This window comes from Dioszegia hungarica (genome assembly GCF_025882075.1).
Source record: "Dioszegia hungarica strain PDD-24b-2 chromosome Unknown MKK02contig_2, whole genome shotgun sequence".
Lineage (NCBI taxonomy): Eukaryota > Fungi > Basidiomycota > Tremellomycetes > Tremellales > Bulleribasidiaceae > Dioszegia > Dioszegia hungarica.
In genome coordinates, this window is record NW_026515766.1 from 597,959 (window position 1) to 613,890 (window position 15,932).

The 15,932-nt window shown below is 56.9% G+C and overlaps 7 protein-coding genes across 7 annotated transcripts; 4 read left to right on the top strand and 3 right to left on the bottom strand.

The window, feature by feature from the left end:
- Positions 1 to 205: 205 nt before the first annotated feature.
- On the bottom strand, positions 206 to 2,386 carry MKK02DRAFT_39587 (transporter-domain-containing protein; the record flags this gene model as incomplete). The annotated part of the gene is made up of 12 exons (XM_053090670.1): positions 206 to 316; positions 362 to 472; positions 517 to 673; positions 716 to 850; positions 905 to 985; positions 1,034 to 1,084; positions 1,130 to 1,403; positions 1,447 to 1,683; positions 1,736 to 1,821; positions 1,915 to 1,934; positions 1,980 to 2,063; positions 2,129 to 2,386. The coding sequence occupies 12 exons, from the start codon at positions 2,384 to 2,386 to the stop codon at positions 206 to 208; spliced, it is 1,605 nt and encodes a 534-aa protein (XP_052949067.1).
- An 889-nt stretch (positions 2,387 to 3,275) lies between these two features.
- MKK02DRAFT_39588 (uncharacterized protein) lies at positions 3,276 to 5,008 on the top strand (the record flags this gene model as incomplete). Its single annotated transcript, XM_053090671.1, has 9 exons — positions 3,276 to 3,305; positions 3,352 to 3,461; positions 3,505 to 3,775; positions 3,823 to 3,848; positions 3,894 to 3,954; positions 3,998 to 4,086; positions 4,131 to 4,302; positions 4,348 to 4,752; positions 4,799 to 5,008. The coding sequence occupies 9 exons, from the start codon at positions 3,276 to 3,278 to the stop codon at positions 5,006 to 5,008; spliced, it is 1,374 nt and encodes a 457-aa protein (XP_052949068.1).
- Positions 5,009 to 5,115: 107 nt separating this feature from the next.
- Positions 5,116 to 6,244, bottom strand: MKK02DRAFT_39589 (aldehyde reductase I; the record flags this gene model as incomplete). The annotated part of the gene is made up of 5 exons (XM_053090672.1): positions 5,116 to 5,173; positions 5,219 to 5,325; positions 5,358 to 5,557; positions 5,601 to 6,172; positions 6,219 to 6,244. The coding sequence occupies 5 exons, from the start codon at positions 6,242 to 6,244 to the stop codon at positions 5,116 to 5,118; spliced, it is 963 nt and encodes a 320-aa protein (XP_052949069.1).
- Positions 6,245 to 6,652: 408 nt separating this feature from the next.
- MKK02DRAFT_34993 (putative xylitol dehydrogenase) lies at positions 6,653 to 7,988 on the bottom strand (the record flags this gene model as incomplete). The annotated part of the gene is made up of 5 exons (XM_053089052.1): positions 6,653 to 6,667; positions 6,716 to 6,979; positions 7,013 to 7,454; positions 7,491 to 7,787; positions 7,831 to 7,988. 5 exons carry the CDS (start codon positions 7,986 to 7,988, stop codon positions 6,653 to 6,655), a joined length of 1,176 nt encoding a protein of 391 aa, XP_052949070.1.
- Positions 7,989 to 8,325: 337 nt separating this feature from the next.
- On the top strand, positions 8,326 to 11,400 carry MKK02DRAFT_29390 (fungal-specific transcription factor domain-containing protein; the record flags this gene model as incomplete). Its single annotated transcript, XM_053087814.1, has 10 exons — positions 8,326 to 8,505; positions 8,555 to 9,236; positions 9,279 to 9,552; positions 9,586 to 9,749; positions 9,793 to 9,863; positions 9,992 to 10,347; positions 10,391 to 10,463; positions 10,507 to 10,744; positions 10,788 to 11,228; positions 11,270 to 11,400. The coding sequence occupies 10 exons, from the start codon at positions 8,326 to 8,328 to the stop codon at positions 11,398 to 11,400; spliced, it is 2,610 nt and encodes an 869-aa protein (XP_052949071.1).
- An 875-nt stretch (positions 11,401 to 12,275) lies between these two features.
- MKK02DRAFT_39592 (uncharacterized protein) lies at positions 12,276 to 13,547 on the top strand (the record flags this gene model as incomplete). Its single annotated transcript, XM_053090673.1, has 6 exons — positions 12,276 to 12,578; positions 12,622 to 12,769; positions 12,813 to 13,047; positions 13,092 to 13,309; positions 13,358 to 13,410; positions 13,467 to 13,547. The coding sequence occupies 6 exons, from the start codon at positions 12,276 to 12,278 to the stop codon at positions 13,545 to 13,547; spliced, it is 1,038 nt and encodes a 345-aa protein (XP_052949072.1).
- Positions 13,548 to 14,329: 782 nt separating this feature from the next.
- On the top strand, positions 14,330 to 15,577 carry MKK02DRAFT_39593 (ricin B lectin domain-containing protein; the record flags this gene model as incomplete). Its single annotated transcript, XM_053090674.1, has 6 exons — positions 14,330 to 14,626; positions 14,674 to 14,821; positions 14,866 to 15,097; positions 15,143 to 15,351; positions 15,396 to 15,448; positions 15,497 to 15,577. 6 exons carry the CDS (start codon positions 14,330 to 14,332, stop codon positions 15,575 to 15,577), a joined length of 1,020 nt encoding a protein of 339 aa, XP_052949073.1.
- Positions 15,578 to 15,932: the final 355 nt, after the last annotated feature.

Consider the following 15,932-nt stretch of genomic DNA (forward strand, 5'->3'; position numbering starts at 1 on the left):
GGAACAGCCATGCCGAATCGGAGATCTAGTAGCTTAAAAATGGAAAGAGGAGCGAGAGCAATGGCCGACGGAGGAATGCTGACAAGATGCGCATCCGCCGTTACGTATACAGGTCTGAAGACGAACACGTGACCACTTGAAACAAGCGGGGTAGCCACAAATACATTCTCCCGACCCCTATCACACTTCTCAAGAGCATCACCCCTTAAGCCGGAGCTGTCGCAGCGTTTCTTGCCACTTCTTTCGCCTGTTCCGCAGAAGTGACGGTAGATCGGAACTTCCTCGCCGGGATCCTGTTCTCGTACATCTCGTCGAGCTCCCAGAGTCAGCTTACCCCATGATCAGTAAAGTAAGGACCTACCTCGGCAAAGGTCCGGCCCTTGTGCTCGGGAACAAAGAAGTAGACGAGGACCAGGCCGATGAAGCCGGTTCCAGCGAAGAGGTACGCAGTCTTGATACCCCATCCGCGGCCCTGCCAGGTTAGCGTGGTCCCCGGCGCAGGCATGAAGCACTTACAGTGTTGAGGATCATGAGCGGCGAGGTGTACGAGAAGATGAGGCCGAAGACCCCACTCATTGCTGCAGCGAAACCGGTGGTCTTTGCACGAAGGCGACTGGTAGGGCTTTCACCAAGGAGCAAGTAGCCGCACGGTCCCGCGCTACTGGTGTAGAAGCTGGAGGTCAGCACGAGCCACTGACAAGTGGAGACAACTCACATGACCCAGATACACATGAAGGCCACTGTCACACCCCCGACGACGCCACCGTTCGGGCCGGCAGTGGAGAGGAAGCCCATGGACCCGATAATGATTAGGCAAGAGACCATCCCGCATCCGCCAATGAGCAGCAAACTGAAACGATCAGCTTGGAGTCCCAGCAGCGCCAAAGCAACGCGGGGCACTTACGGTCGGCGCCCAAATCGCTCAACCAGGTATGACGAAGTGAAGATGACGACGAGTGAGAGGAGGTTGATGATAACGGTTCCGCTGTACACAATCAGCTGGATTCAGAAGGCGGCAGCTTTCCGAAAATACAGGAAAGGATTGGCTAGCCCTGCGGCACGAAAGAAGATAGCAGAATTGCCACTGAACCCATCAGCGCTATCCATTGCCATAGCCTGACAGACTTACTAGACGATAGCGATCCCGATGCACTGCTGCCAGCCGAGTACCGAGAAAGATACCAGAGTCCGACGCAGGTTGGGTCCGCGGAAGAGGTCAAAGTAAGAGACCTTGGCGCTCTCGGCCAGCATGTTGAGCTCGCCGGTGAGTTCGTAAGACATGAAATTGAGTTCACGCTCGATATCGTAACCGGGAATCTTGCCGTTGAGTCGCTGAAGGACCTTGACGGCCTTTTCGCGCTTGCCGACTCGGAGGTACCATCGAGGGGATTCGGGGACAAAGACTACTCATCAGCGGCTGTACGAGAGTCGAAGAGGAAAACTTACCGGTGACAGCTAGACTGATGGCGGTGAAGACCCACATCGAGTAGATGACTCGCAAATAGGCGCGATCCTCTTGGAACCCAGATTGAAGGACGTATGTGGCGATGGCAGCTGTGAATTGGCCGAAAGAGAAGAAGAACGAGTAGACGACGAGAAGACTGCCCCTGATCCGGACGGGGGCGACCTCCGCGACGTAGGAGGAGAGGGTCATCTGACACAGACCGACAGACATGCCATTGACTGAGAGCGTCAACTAGGGCTAGCAAACTCGAGAAGTGAAAGCAAGACTCACGAATCTTGGCAGCAAGCCAAACTCTCCAGTCCCGAGCGATAGTCTCGATGATGCACGCGATGATCATGAGGCCAGTGAGGAGGTACCTGTTCTGTCAGCTTACATCCGCAAGCCATTGAGAGATAGATGACGTTCATGTTAAATTTGCGTCCCAAGATGTCTGCGGGGTAGCCGCCCACAAGGAGGGCTGAGATATATCCTAGCGATCAGTATCGGCCCCTTCTCAGTGGCCTTAACGACTCACCAGCAGAGTACGCGCCGTTCCAAGCTCCAACATGCTGCGCGTCGAGAGCGATACCAGTTGCAGTTTGTATGGTTCCAAATTGAGCTGCCGGATCAGTCACTGTACCTGACTGGTAGGGAAAACCTACCTATGAAGGACGTGTTGGCCACCAGATTTCCCGGTAGCGAGAATTGAAAGCCATCCGAGCAGGCGATGAAGAGCACAGCGACGCAGACAATGGTGGTCTTCCGGAAAGTCTTGACAGCTTCCTTGATGGTCAAGTCGGCCCAGGCGGTCGTGGGGATCTCTGTGAGAGCATTGGTCTCCTCGAGCTTGACATCTTCGTCATGGTCGAGGGTGGGCTTGCGCTCGAGGACGCCCGCGGTCGTGGGTGGAAAGGTGTGGGGGAGTGGTGTGGCGGCGCTCATGGTGGATCTGTGGGGAAGATTGAGTATTGAGGGGACCCGGGGGGATGCACGGCCCTTATACTGTCGGTCGGGGCTGTCATGAAGACGAAGAGATGGTACAGGCGGTCATGGATAACTGGTAGTAGAGCGTAGAGCGAACAGCCGCCTCCAATTCCGAGGTTGATCCTCTCGGCCGATCGGCTTCGCGGCAAGTCTCGGAGTGACTATAGTCACATGGATCTTGTCGACAGTAATGGCAGTGGTCACAGCCGAGACGGCTTGGCGCTCAGCCAGGCCAGATGCAAGATGTGACCCACATCTCCCATCTACGTCCTCTATTTGAACAGTTCTGTCGATCTGCAAATGCGCTGCTGACGCAGGATACAGAGTACACGGAGCATCAGCGGATACTGTCGTACCTAGATCATCGCCAGCGTTCACGCAGCGTTTACCCTGTACCGCTGTGTGTGCGTGTGTTACGTTAGGACGCTCTCAAGCTTAACTGCGTGTCACGGCCAGAACTGATCAGTGACTATGTGACTGCTAGTCACACTGCTAGCCGTCATAGTGCCGTCGAAGAACATGCTTGCCTCCGGGTATACGGAAGGGACGTCTGCTCGAGCATCTTGCAACCACTGTCATCGAGAATGCACCTTTACCCGCGTCCCACATAGGCGGAGCTACCCTACCGCATAGTCCACTCTCTCATGGCTGGCTTCCACAGACCATCTCAGCCAGGATCAGCCGGTAGGGCCGGATGAGGGGTAACTCGTGTGGTGATGGTGGAGATCCTGAAGAGTCCGCACAGAGACCGCAAGCGCAGCTGTCCTAGCAAGCCCACTGCCTGCAGGTGACGGACGATACTTGACCTCTTATGAGCACTTACTCGTCAACTCCTTGCACGCGCGAAATGACCGTCAAGCACCGCCTATTCGTTTTGGTGAGTTGCTGGTTCTCGAGCAAGACGACAAGGTTGACGTCTCCAGACCGACATTGAGAATGAGCCGGACGATACGCAGAGCTTGGTCCGTTTGCTACTGTACAGCAACGAGATCGATATCGAGGGGCTTGTCGCTGTTACTTCGACGTGGATGAGGTGAGCAACTCAGAATATCACACGATCTGGCGCCGACGTATAGGCACCAAGTCTGCCCTGCCACCATCCGCGATGTCATCTCTGGCTACGACGCTGTCCGACCAAAGCTGCTCCGAGTCTACTCCGACTACCCTCCAGCTTCGCAGCTCCTCGCTGTAGTAGGAGAGGGCGTTCCTCTATACGGGATGGAAGGTGTTGGCGAGGGACATGATTCTCAAGGGAGCGAAGCTTTGATTGCAGCTGTCGACCGCGGAGGAGAAAGCGGCCGCCCGCTACATGTCGCTCTTTGGGGTGGGGCAAACTGTCTAGCTCAGGTGAGCTTACCCTTACATGCGGACTTGATCAACTGCTGACACTGTAGTCACTCTGGAAGGTCCGCGCTACTAGGTGAGCTCTGGATAAATTCACCCCTAGCTCTAGCTGACGTGCTAGGACACCGAAGGAGCTAGAAGATTTCGTTGGTCGGATGACAGTGTACGGGATCAGCGACCAAGTAAGTAGTATACTTAGCTGTTCTACACCGCGCTGACCAGCAGGATGATGCAGGTCCCTGGATCCGCCGCAACTTCCCCATGCTCCCCTACACCGTCTCCGTCCACGGCGAAAATGACTACATGGGCTCCACGTAAGTACTCACTTATTGACGATACGCACTTGTCTGATACTCAGGTGGATCGGATTCTCTGGACAGCCCAGAAACGGGCTGCCCGGCGCAGACAAGTCACTCATCTCTGCCGACTGGATCAGAGAGAACGTCCAATATGGTCCGCTTGGTAGCAAATACCCGGGCGTCATTTATGGTATGGAGGGTGATACGCCGTCCTACCTGAACCTCATCCAAGTGAGTCATCCCTTTCCGCGTTCTACTCGCGGCTGACAAAGGCAGAACGGTCTAGGTGATCCCTCAAGGCCAGATTTTGGCGGCTGGGGCGGGCGGTACAAGCGGATCTTCGACCCCGAGGCGCGTCACTACCACGACACCTGCGACACCGTCACTGCCTCGGACGGATCCACACAAGCTTCTGCTGGCGCTACCATCTTTCGCTGGCGAGATGCGGTACAGTGCGATCTCGCCACTCGGATGCGCTGGACGGTGGAGGAGGACATGTCCAAGCTGGAGTTGCCACCGGTGGTGGTTGTCGATGGTGACCGGTCGACCGACTTTGTCACCCGCAAAGTCAAGTGCAGCGAAACTATAGAGTTAGACGCCTCGGACTCGGCCTCTCCCTCCGGCGCCAAGCTCTCATTCAGCTGGTTCCAGTACAAGGAGATCGGGTCAACTTTGCCAGTAGTAAGTGGCCTGTTGTTTGTCGTCTGTTGCTCTGCTGATTGTCTAGCCCGTGGATGTCCCCACCTTCGACATGCACGGCACCGCCAACACGTCCAAGCTCAGCATCACCATGCCAAAGACAACCGCTCACTCGCCGGGGAAGTGGCGGATGGATCACGAGAACGGGAGGGTGTATCATGTGATTCTGGCGGTGACGAGTGAGGGTAAGATCCCCGTCACGAGGTACAGGCGCATCTTACTAGACGTATCCCCGTAAATCAGAAGTGACATGAACGATATCTAGTATGCTCCCAGTCTTAGACTTGTCACTTTCCAGATTACTGAACTAGGATCATGGCTTGCATCTGACATCTACGCGTACATCTACCACACCTTCTTGAACTTCCCCTCGTGGGACTCGTTGAAAACGTTGATGGGCCACCTACAGAGTCAGCTCGGGAAACAGCGGGACCAGTCCTAGACCTACTGAGGTTCATACTCGGATGGCGTGTTGCTACGGACAGTGTTGGCCTTGCCGAAAGCGTTGATCTCCTCAAAGTTTTCCTGTGACAATTCAAAGTCTTCAAAGTTGGACTGGACGTTAGCGTGATCAAGGATGGGCTGACCTTGATGCGCGAAGGGGTGACGCTCTTGGGAATAAGAAAGAAGCCGTTCTTGGCGCCCCACGCAATCAGGACCTGGGCGGGCTCCTTGCCTAGCCTGCTGGCGATCTCCTTGACTTGAGGCGAGTCGATGACTCGGGGCTTGCCGGTGATATTGTTGCCGAGGGGGGAGTAGGCGGTGATGCGGATGTTCTTCTCTTTGCCTGACACGTCAGCCTCAGTCCAGAAAGCGAACAGAAAGCTTACAGTAGGCAAAGAGCTCGGGCTGGATCAAGCTCGGGTGAGCCTCGATCTGGTTCATGACCGGCACGACCCCCGTCTCCTTGATAATCTTCTCCAAGAGCTCAATGTTGAAGTTGCTCACGCCGATAGCGCGGACCTTCTTGGTCTCCTTCGAGATCCGCACCATCTCCTTCCATGTCTGCGCGACGCCTGGCGCCTCCCAGTCGATGGCCCGGGCCTTGCCATCCTTCTCATTCGGCATGAGATTAGCGCCAGCCACAAAGGGAACGGGCCAGTGGATGAGGTAGACGTCCAGATGGTCGGTACCGAGCTGACGAAGGGTGAGGTCGAGATCCGCCTCAACGTTCTCCGGGCGGTGAGAATTGTTCCAGAGCTTGGAGACGAGGGTGATTTCTTCCCGCTTGACGCCGGACTGGGTGATGCCGACGCGGACCTCCTCTTGGTTCCCGTAGATCAAGGCGCAGTCGATATGGCGGTATCCGACACGCAGCGCTTCTTCGACAGCCTTCTCGACCTCTCCAGCGGCGGCTTGCCAGGTACCAAAGCCGATCTGGGGGACGACGAGGCCGTTGTTGCTGGACTATCAGCGGGGAGTCAGGGAGACATGAAGGTCGGACCTACAGTGTGATGGTCCTTCCGAGCGACATTTTGGCGATTGATGATAGACTGATGGAAGCGAAAGGTGTTGGCGAAATGCGATGCTATACTGACCGTCTGGCTGCTTGGAGAAGAAGCAGGAAGAGGCTCTGCGCAGAAATATCCGCTGAGTGGACACACTGCCGCCGGCGGCATGAACCTGGAATCCGACAACCGGAAACTTTCCGAGCTTTATCCGGCTCCTATCTGTAGCTCGAGCGCAAGGGAGAAAGCAGACCACTTGAGGATAGGCTTCTACGAGCGCGAGAGGAAGGATAGCATGTCTGTGCGCAATTCGAAACAGGATGAAACAAGGGGTACATGCGAAACGATCTCGGTACCTGGAATACACACACACACACAGATCGACGCACACAGGTTGCCCCTGCTGCACTCGCAATCCGACTCCTGAGACACGTCTACTCGTCTACGATCTGACTATTAGCCTAGCCTGTAGATAAAATACGGTAAGTCTGGCTCACCTGCACCTTAATCGCCAATTTGCTACGATCCGCACACGTCTCAAACGCCTCAATGGTCTGCTCGATAGGGAACGTATGGGTGATCAGCCCAGTGACGTCCCCAAAGATTCCAGCGTTGACGAGTCTGATGACGACAGGCCAGGAAAGTCGGTATCGGAAGGAAGTGACGATGTTGACCTCACGGAAGCCCATCGACATGAGGGGGACGGCGATATCGGGCTTGCCGCAGCCTACTTGGAGCAAGGTGCCTCCATCTTCCAGAGCCTCCTCGTCAGCTTGATTCGAGCGGAAACTCACGTAGATAGCAGAGTTGATTGAAGACTCTGCACCCGTACACTCAAACGCAAGACTCGGCGCACACCCTTCCCCCATGACCCGCCTGACCTGCCTGGCCGTCTCAAAGCGGTCCCAGCCCAGATCAATCTTGAGCGTTTGCTGGAAGCCCATGCTGCGAGCTTGAGCGAGACGATTGTCCTCGAGGTCGGTGATACAGATAGGGTGGCAGCCGGCCGAGCGAGCGCACAAGGCCATGGCGAGTCCGATGGGACCGGCGCCAGCAATGAGGACAGGTTGGCCGAGATACGGCGAGGCACGGGTGACCGCGTTGTACGCCACAGAGAGGGGTTCGATAAGCGCACCGACCGCGTAGGTCATGGTATCGGGAATTTTGTGCAGGAAGCGAGCGGGATGGGCGACAAAGCGACGCATGGTACCGTCGGAAGGAGGGGTGCCGGAGAACCTGACGGTCAGCACGGACAATAGGTACTAGGCTTACTTGACTTTAGGACACAGGTTGTACCTCCCTCTGAGACACTGCTCACACTCCCAGCAGCTCACTCCTGGCTCAATGGATACCCTATCCCCAACGCTGAACCCCTGCACTCCTTCGCCAATCTCGACGATCTGCCCCGCCGACTCGTGGCCGAGGATGATGTCGTGGGTCACACAGCAGTCGCCAATCCGCCCCGACTTCCAAAAGTGGATCTCTGAGCCGCAGATACCGGTAGCTTTGACGTGAATGAGGCATTGACCAGGAGGGCAGACGGGGTAAGGCTCTTCTTTCTGGTAGATCCTGTACGTCAGCCCGGGCACTCCTGTGCGATACCACGACTTACTGATGATCCTTTGTCACCCAGAGCGCAAGATTCGGCCGCACGAGTATCTGAGGGTCGATGATCGAAGCTGTGGCGCCGCCGTTGAGACCGGTAGGTAACTGAGCTTTAGTGGCATGAGGGACCTGCTCGGACGCGTTATTCAAAGATGTTGGGGCCATTTTTGTCAGGTGGAAATGTGAGGATAAGTGTTTCGGGGGAGTTCTGCATCGTCTGGAATCACTGTAAGGGGTATTTGACAGAATCTGATGGGATGCAGGAAGGCGGTTATAGAAGCTCGGGTGGGCGGATATTCAATCCAGCATGCAAGGCTCTTCTATAGGCTGAGCGCTGGACCACCCTGCATTTCGCCACCGGCGATATCGGCGCCCGGAGCCCCGAAATGCCGTCAGACGTCAGAGGACCGTGCGCAATAACAAGCTGGCCAGGCCGTCGCGCTAGCTTGAGCTTCGCCCAAGGCAGCCATACACTTCCTGACACCATCACATCACAGCGTCAATGGCCGAGCAAATGCAGCCTGAGGCGGGAAGCTCAACTGGAGGGCCTTCTCAGCTGCCCTCAGGTCCAAGCGAGTCTGGAGATCCGGTGACGACAGAGCTGGCCTCGGCGAGTCCAGCCACCTCTGCCGCTCCTCGGAAGAAGCAAAAGTTCTCGCGAGCTCGAACAGCATGCCTACCTGTATGTCCATTTCGTGACTCAAAGAGTATCAGAACTGATGAAGCAACAGTGCCGGTCCAGGAAGAGCAAATGCGGCTCCTCTCCGCCCGATCCATGTCAGAACTGCGTCGATTGGGATATCCAATGCGTCTGGCCGACGGGAGACGGTCGGTCCTCCCGCGCGAGGGTCCAGCGATCAAAAGGCGGAGAGGAGACTGCTGCGGAGCCCGCGACGGGCGATCAGTCTTTCGCTGCGACTGAAGTTGCAGCGGGCCAGACGCCTCTGGACGACGGGTCAGCAGATTGGCTACAAAGGTTGCTTTCTGGCACTTCACCACCAGATCCTCAACTACCCTTCACCGGTCTATCGGCGCCAGCTATGACGTCCTCTTCATCTACGACAGCACCCTTCGACCAACTCAGGACAGGTTTCTCGCCTCCTTCGGCAGATACGTTTCAATCTATATTCGCTACCCCTTCATCCTCCGGTCCTGCCCACGCCCTGTCCTACGGCGATCTCGCGGAATCGTACGCCCTACCTGGCGGCGGGGTAGATCCGGCGCGATTCATGTGGGCAATGAGTAGCCAGCTACCACTAGTCCAGGAGGCGAGTCCGGCGGATGAGCGACTGAAAGCTGGAACGGGGGCAGCCGTGTCTGCTGAGGGCAACGCGGAGCAAGCAGCAGAGAAGGAAGAGAAGATCGTCAAGGTCAGCTGGTGGAGGCCGCATGGACAGACCGCGATCGCGCCAGGTGAGCTACCAATCGTTGAGATGAGACTCCGCTCATCATCAGGTCTCAAGCGTATCACGCTCAAAGTCCGTATCGAGCACCCTTCAGCACCCTTTGCTGCGGCTACCTACTCTGATTCTCCCGGTACATCATTACAGCGCCTGGTCGACTCGGACGGCGCACCAACATCGGAGATCATGAAGCATCTGCTGGACATCTTCTTTCTTCATTTCGGGTGTCAATTTCCCTTTTTGGATCGACAGATCTTGGAGGATCAAGTGGACAGGCGGAATGGGAGTGTGTTCATGATGAACTGTGTTGCTGGTCTTGCCGCTAGGTAAGCTCGTTCTTGTATGATGGCTGACAAGAGATTTTCCTCTCATCCAGCAATAGCGCTACCGCACCTCGAACCATGCGCGTATGGAAACATCTTCTACGACCGTGCCAAATCACTCCTTGGATCCATCTTGAGCGTACCCTCGAGAGAAGCTATCGCGGGGTTTGTCATGCTGGCGCATATCAGCTTTGCGAATGGTCAGTCCTTACCTTCCGCAAACGAGCTCGGCTGACGAGGTAGATGCCGAATCAGAATTGTGGATGTTGACGGGTATGGCTGTGCGGATGGCGATTGATATGGGTCTACATCTAGTGCGTCACATCCCACTCCCAAAGCTTGACATCATCTGCCACCGGTGATGATTGTCCCGACCGTGGAGATCCCCTCTGACCCCGGTTCTGGGCGGTGTTGCGCATTCTGGTCCCTAGCTGACCGCCAGGACCCACCGGAAGACTCGACCATCTCGCAAACGGACCGCCGCTTGAACCGTCTTATCTTCTTCACCGTCCTCCTCATGGATTACGCCCTCTCTTTTGGCGTCGGCCGACAAACGACCTTTCGCGTTGAAGATATCACCCAGACACTGCCGACCGGGGCCGACTTTCCCGAATCCTCCACCCGTTCACCCTTCCTCTACGCCGCTCAGATGATGCTGTCGTACGGCCCACTCATCAACATGCTCAATTGCGAGCAGCGCGAGGGGACTCGGAAGGAGTCGGAGATACAATCTGCTTTGGCACAGGCGATCAAGCAGTATAATCAATTGCCGCAGGATATGCAGTGGACGGTCGCAAAGTGAGTCAGCCATCGACTTGCCCGAGTATAGCTGACTTCCCAGTCTGCAAATGCATTCCAAGTGTAATCAAGGTCCAATCTTCCTCCATCTCCATCTGTGGATGCACACTATCCTGGTGGGTCTATCACTGCAGCTCCTTACTCTCGCTGATCGATCAGGCATCAGGTCACCTGACCGGAACGAACCTTCCCCGCCGAGGCAACCCAAATCCCACGCTACCCGCCATTTCCATCGCCCCTACCCCCAATACCACTACCGCCTCAACCCTCTGGCGCAACTCTGTTCGCACTATCGGCGACATCCTCGTCTTGTCTGACATCATCAACCCGCAGGCATACCTCGCAGTCCCGTTTACGAATCAGGCGTTCTTTGTTGCTGCTTGCTGCTACGTCTGGGGTGAGTCCACCGGGCCTCTCGGATGGATGAAGCTGACTATCAGAAATTGATCAACATCGCAGTCCTCCAATATCCCCTGAGCTACCGCCCATCCCCCCACCCGCAGTGCCAGACACTTCAGACAAGCAACCGCCAAGCGAGACGAAAGACACCGGCGGCGCCAAAAAGACCTCCGGCAGGCAGATCGATCTCTCTCGCGCCCTCCTCGCCTCTGTCGCCCGGACCAATATCGCCACTCTACAAGCGGGGCTTGCCAAGCAGGCAGTCTACTGGAGCGGCACGCGATGGGTGATGGCTGCCCTGGAAAAGCGGATTGAGGGATTCCAGGATGTGGATCTGCAGGGAGTGACGGAGAAGTTGAAGAGCTTTGTCAGTCTGCCGGATGCGGGGCTGGTGGGTCGGTCAGCGGTGATTCCGCGAGGTAGCCAGAGTATGGGGTTGTCGAGCGGAGTAGGAGCGGGTACAGGGGGTCAATTTGACTATAGTGAGTGATCAGTGCCGTTCATAGCTGCGCTGACGGTATAGGCCAGCTGGACTTCTTCAATCTCCCCTTTGACCCTACGGCTGGTGCTGCAAATACGAACGAGGGGACGGGGAATGTCACGCAGACAGAAGTACCACTGCCACAAAATTGGCAGACTGACTGGTTCAAATAGTTGTAATATCCATGCTTGTACCTGTGCTAGTCTTGACCATGTTCCGGACGTACATACTTGGGGAGCTACTTTGGCCGGTCAAGCGACCTCAAGCGAGCGAGTTCTTGAAGGCGTCGCTATGGTTGCCCGCTAATCGAGCCACTCGAGTACTAGTGGCCTCGCTCTGCTTCGGTCCGCTCTTCTGGCTGCTGCACAGCCCCATGATCATGCCGGGACTAACTTGAAGCGTTCAGAGTTCACGAAGCCGCGAAGTCCGCCCGCCTCCATGCCGCCCCCACCCGGGACTCCACCCTCGTTCCTGAAGATCCGCTCCGAGCCGAAGACGATCCTCCGCTAAAGTTTGAAATTACGGCATAAAGCCCCTTGCGTGTTTACACCAGGCACCCCCGAACTCTATTGCGTTGTTGGGTCTCGCATATGCTCCGAACAATACAACACAAGCTCGTATATCCTTTGTCCTGCGATTATGGTATAGCTCCATTGGGCCACCGCCACACCGACAAGTCAGGCGGATATGCAGAGCATGATGTTTTGATTCAGTGGAGATGGTCAAGCTCCGAGCGGCGTCGAAGCGGCCCGAAGCGGTGCCGTCCGTCATGTTTACCACTTGCTTATTGCCCGCGTGTGTCGTGAGGTAGGCGCAGCATCGCGAGGGCCGTATGTATGTACCTTGTTTATTGGTGGCGCCGTACCCACCGGGTCCGCTGCCGGGCCCGCCGACATCTGCTGACCCACTCCTGACTCCCCCACCGATCCCCACCCCGGTCCTGGATATATAACATCCCTCCTTTGTCTCTTCTTTCCTCATCCCCACTCACATTTCAACTTCTACCACAACAACCTACTCCCACTCACCCCCACTTATAATCCCAACCATGCTCGCTCAACTCTTCGCCCTTCTCCCCCTCCTCGCCCTCACCTCGGCCAGCCCCGTTGTCAAGCGCGAGTCGAGCCGCCTCATCGAGTCTGGGCGCAACAACGGTCAGTGCTTGTCGATCGTCGGTGGTCGTGCCGCCGTCGCCGCTGGTCAAGTCACCGACGGTACACCGGTCGTCACCCTCGACTGCGGTGTCGCTTCCTACTGGGACATCTCCAGGGGCAGCGGCTCGGTCATCGTCAGCGGTACCAACTACGCCTTTGACATTGGGCTCTCCCCCACCAATAACGGTCCCGTCAAGGTGAGTCTTCCTTTCGTTGATGGTGGTCATCGCTGATGGTAAGGTCTGGACCTCATACCCCACCGCTCCCCAGCAGACCTGGTTCCTCACCGGCGACAACCGTATCGCTCAGACCGGCGGCAACCAGTGCCTCGACCAGGGAGACAACGGACCCCAGACCTACCAGTGCACCACCGGTAACACCAATCAGGGTGAGTCTATAATCCCATCTGCCTGAGCCTGGCTGACCTCCAGTCTGGAACGTGAGGTTCAATGACCCTACCCCCTCGGCGTCGGTCTCCTCCGCTGCCCCATCCCCGTCTGCCTCCACCACGCCTCCCCCTGCATCCGGCGACATCCTCCCCTTGACTCCCAAGGGCGACTTTGTTCCCGACGTCGCCGGCGCTGGGTCCCGCATCCGCCCCCTCGGCCGCTCCGACCTCTGCACCTCTGTCGACGGTGAGGTCGCCCAGGGCGCTGTCGTTACCTTGTACGTCCCTCTCCTTGTGTGTCTGCGCAGAACTGACAATACAGGAAGTACTGCTCCAAGGACGGCCCGGGCGCCGCTGCCCAGAGCTGGGACCTTCCCTCCGTCACCGGCAACGGCCAGGTCCGCCTCCACAACACCACCCTCTGCATCGACGCTGGAGGTATCCCGTCCAACGGCAACGGCGCCAAGATCTGGGGCTGCGCCGACGTCCCGCAGCAGAAGTTCACCTACTCCAGCGGTAACATCAAGACCTCCTTCAACAGTAAGTCTGCCTTGCTCTTCTACCTCTTGTCCTGTGTTGACCCCTTAGACCAATGCTTGGACATCCAGAAGGAGTCGGACGGTCTCGTCACTGTCAAGCCTGTGAGTTTACATCTCTGCTTGACTGTAGCTCTGGGACGGTGCTGATGCTCACTCAGTTTTCCAACGTCGCGAGGGTCATCACCTGGCAGTGCTCGACCAACGGAGACCCGTACCAGGCCTTCACCACCGCCGCTTAATCGTGCAGTGGTCTTATGGGGGGAGAGAGAGGCGCGGGTGGAGCATGGACTTTGAACCCGATCTGGACAGTTTATTTTGGCAAAAATAGGGACACTTAAGTGCGGTAGTGAATCAGTAAAGATGTTAAAGCGTATAATTTGTACTCTACCTGGCCTGTCTCAGCCGTCCTTGCCTCTTCTGCCTACAGTCATACAGCAGCAGAAGTTCAGACTGGTTTGGTAGCTGGTTTGGTGTCATCGGCCGCGAATTCCGAAATTGGGAGATCCTCCACCGCCAGTTTTGCTCCGCGCGTGGTCGATTCAATAGCCTCCTGTACTCTTCCATTCCGGCATCCTGCAACGAACGATATACGCATGACGCTCACATGCAGAGACCCGGCCGCTCCTCTGCGTCCCGCCTCCCGTATATCCACCTCAAGATCAAAGTTTAGCCCGTTTGGGCCAGCAAGAGGGCAGCACCGCTTTACCTGCTCGCCCGCGTGGATATCTAAAGGGGTCAATGAAAGGGGTAAGGGGTACCGTCCGCGAGGGATATCCGTACCTTGTTTACTGCTCCGTGTTGTCTCGCCGACGCCCGACGCCCGAACGTTCCAGAAGGAGGGTCTCGGAGTCCGCTGACGCTGACGCACTGATCCCGCTGACCGCTGACCGGAGTGCCGGTTTCGCTGACCCCCTCAGCCACTCGGTCTATATATAACATCCCCCCTTTCTCTGTGCTCCCTCATCCCTACTCTCATCCTCACCACCGCCCTACTCACCTATTCCCACTTATAATAGCCACCATGCTCGCTCAACTCTTCGCTCTCCTCCCCCTCCTTGCCCTCACCTCCGCTGGCCCCATCGCCAAGCGGGACGGCACCCTCATCCGGGCCGGTCGTGACGGCCAATGTCTCGCTCTCGAAGGTCTTCCCGGAGTCATGCGATACAGTCAGGTCCAGAACGGTACGCCCGTCATCACTCGGGACTGCCTCGGCGCCAACACCTGGTTCATCAACCGAGGGAGCGGATCGATTACCGTCCCGGGTACGAACTTTGCGCTTGACATCGGGTTGACCCCTGGTAATAACGGCGCACTCAAGGTTTGTTGTCTCTTCCCCTTCCTTTGGGTCTGTGTGCTGAAATCCAGGTATGGCAGTCGTACCCCGGCGCCACCCAGCAGACGTGGTACCTTACCGACGACAACCGGATCGCCCAGACTGGCGGGAACCAATGTCTTGACGAGGGGGACAATGGGGTCCAGACCTACGAGTGTACTACTGGGAACACCAACCAGAGTGAGTTCAATCCCTGCAGTAGTAGGGCCGAAGCTGATATCCAGTCTGGTACATCGACGGTAGCAACACCCCTACCCCCTCCGCATCCACCTCCTCCGCGGGTCCATCGGCATCCACTACCCCTCCCCCGCCCGCTACCATCCTCCCTCAGACTCCCATCTACAGCAACGTCATCCCCGACGTTCCGGGCGCTGGGCAGCGTATCCGTCCCGTCGGCCGCGCCGAGCTCTGCTCCTCTGTAGACGGCGTTGTCGCGGATGGTTCTACCGTCATCTTGTACGTGTCCCATCCCTCAGAGCATGGACTAGGCTGACGACTCAGGAAGTACTGCACCGAAGACGGCCAGGGCGCTGCCCTCCAAGTCTGGGACCTCCCCAGCGGGACCGGTCAGGTCCGCCTCCATGGTACCAACTTCTGTCTCGATGCAGGAGAGAACCCGGCCAACGGTGTCGGCGCCAAGATTTGGACGTGCTACGACGTCCCACAACAGCAGTTCACCTACGCCAACAACAACTTGAGGACCGCCAGCAGTGAGTCTTGACGCTCGAGCTGCAGGCCATTGCTGACTCTACAGACCAGTGCTTCAATATCCAGAAGGAATCGGACGGGCTGATCACCAACAAACCTGTGAGTACCGGTCTGCTATCATCTGCCGGAGCTCATGCTGATTTGAAGTTCAATACGGTCGCGCGTCTGCAGACTTGGGAATGCTCGACCAACGGTGATCCGTACCAGGCCTTCGGTACCAGCCCATAAGCGCGCGTCAAGGAGGAAGGGGAGGGGAGGGGCGGGTGGAGCATGGACTTTGAACCCGATCTGGACATTATCTTAGGTAAATATGGACACTAGGTGTAGCTATCTACATGTCATCCTGTATAATCTGCTCTCTGCCCTAGACTCGACCTTGCTCTTGCTCTTGCTCTTCTTGCTGCAGGAGGTGGGTGGCAAATCGCAGAGCTCTGACTGGCTGCCAAGCTGCTCGGCGGAATACGGCCGTATTCCGCCGAAGTGGAGGCCCGTGCGGGGCCGGCCTTCGCGCTTACCTTTGACCGGTCCAGCGTTTTGCCGACACCCGCTGCTGCCTCTCTTCTCTTTGCTTAAAAGTCAGATC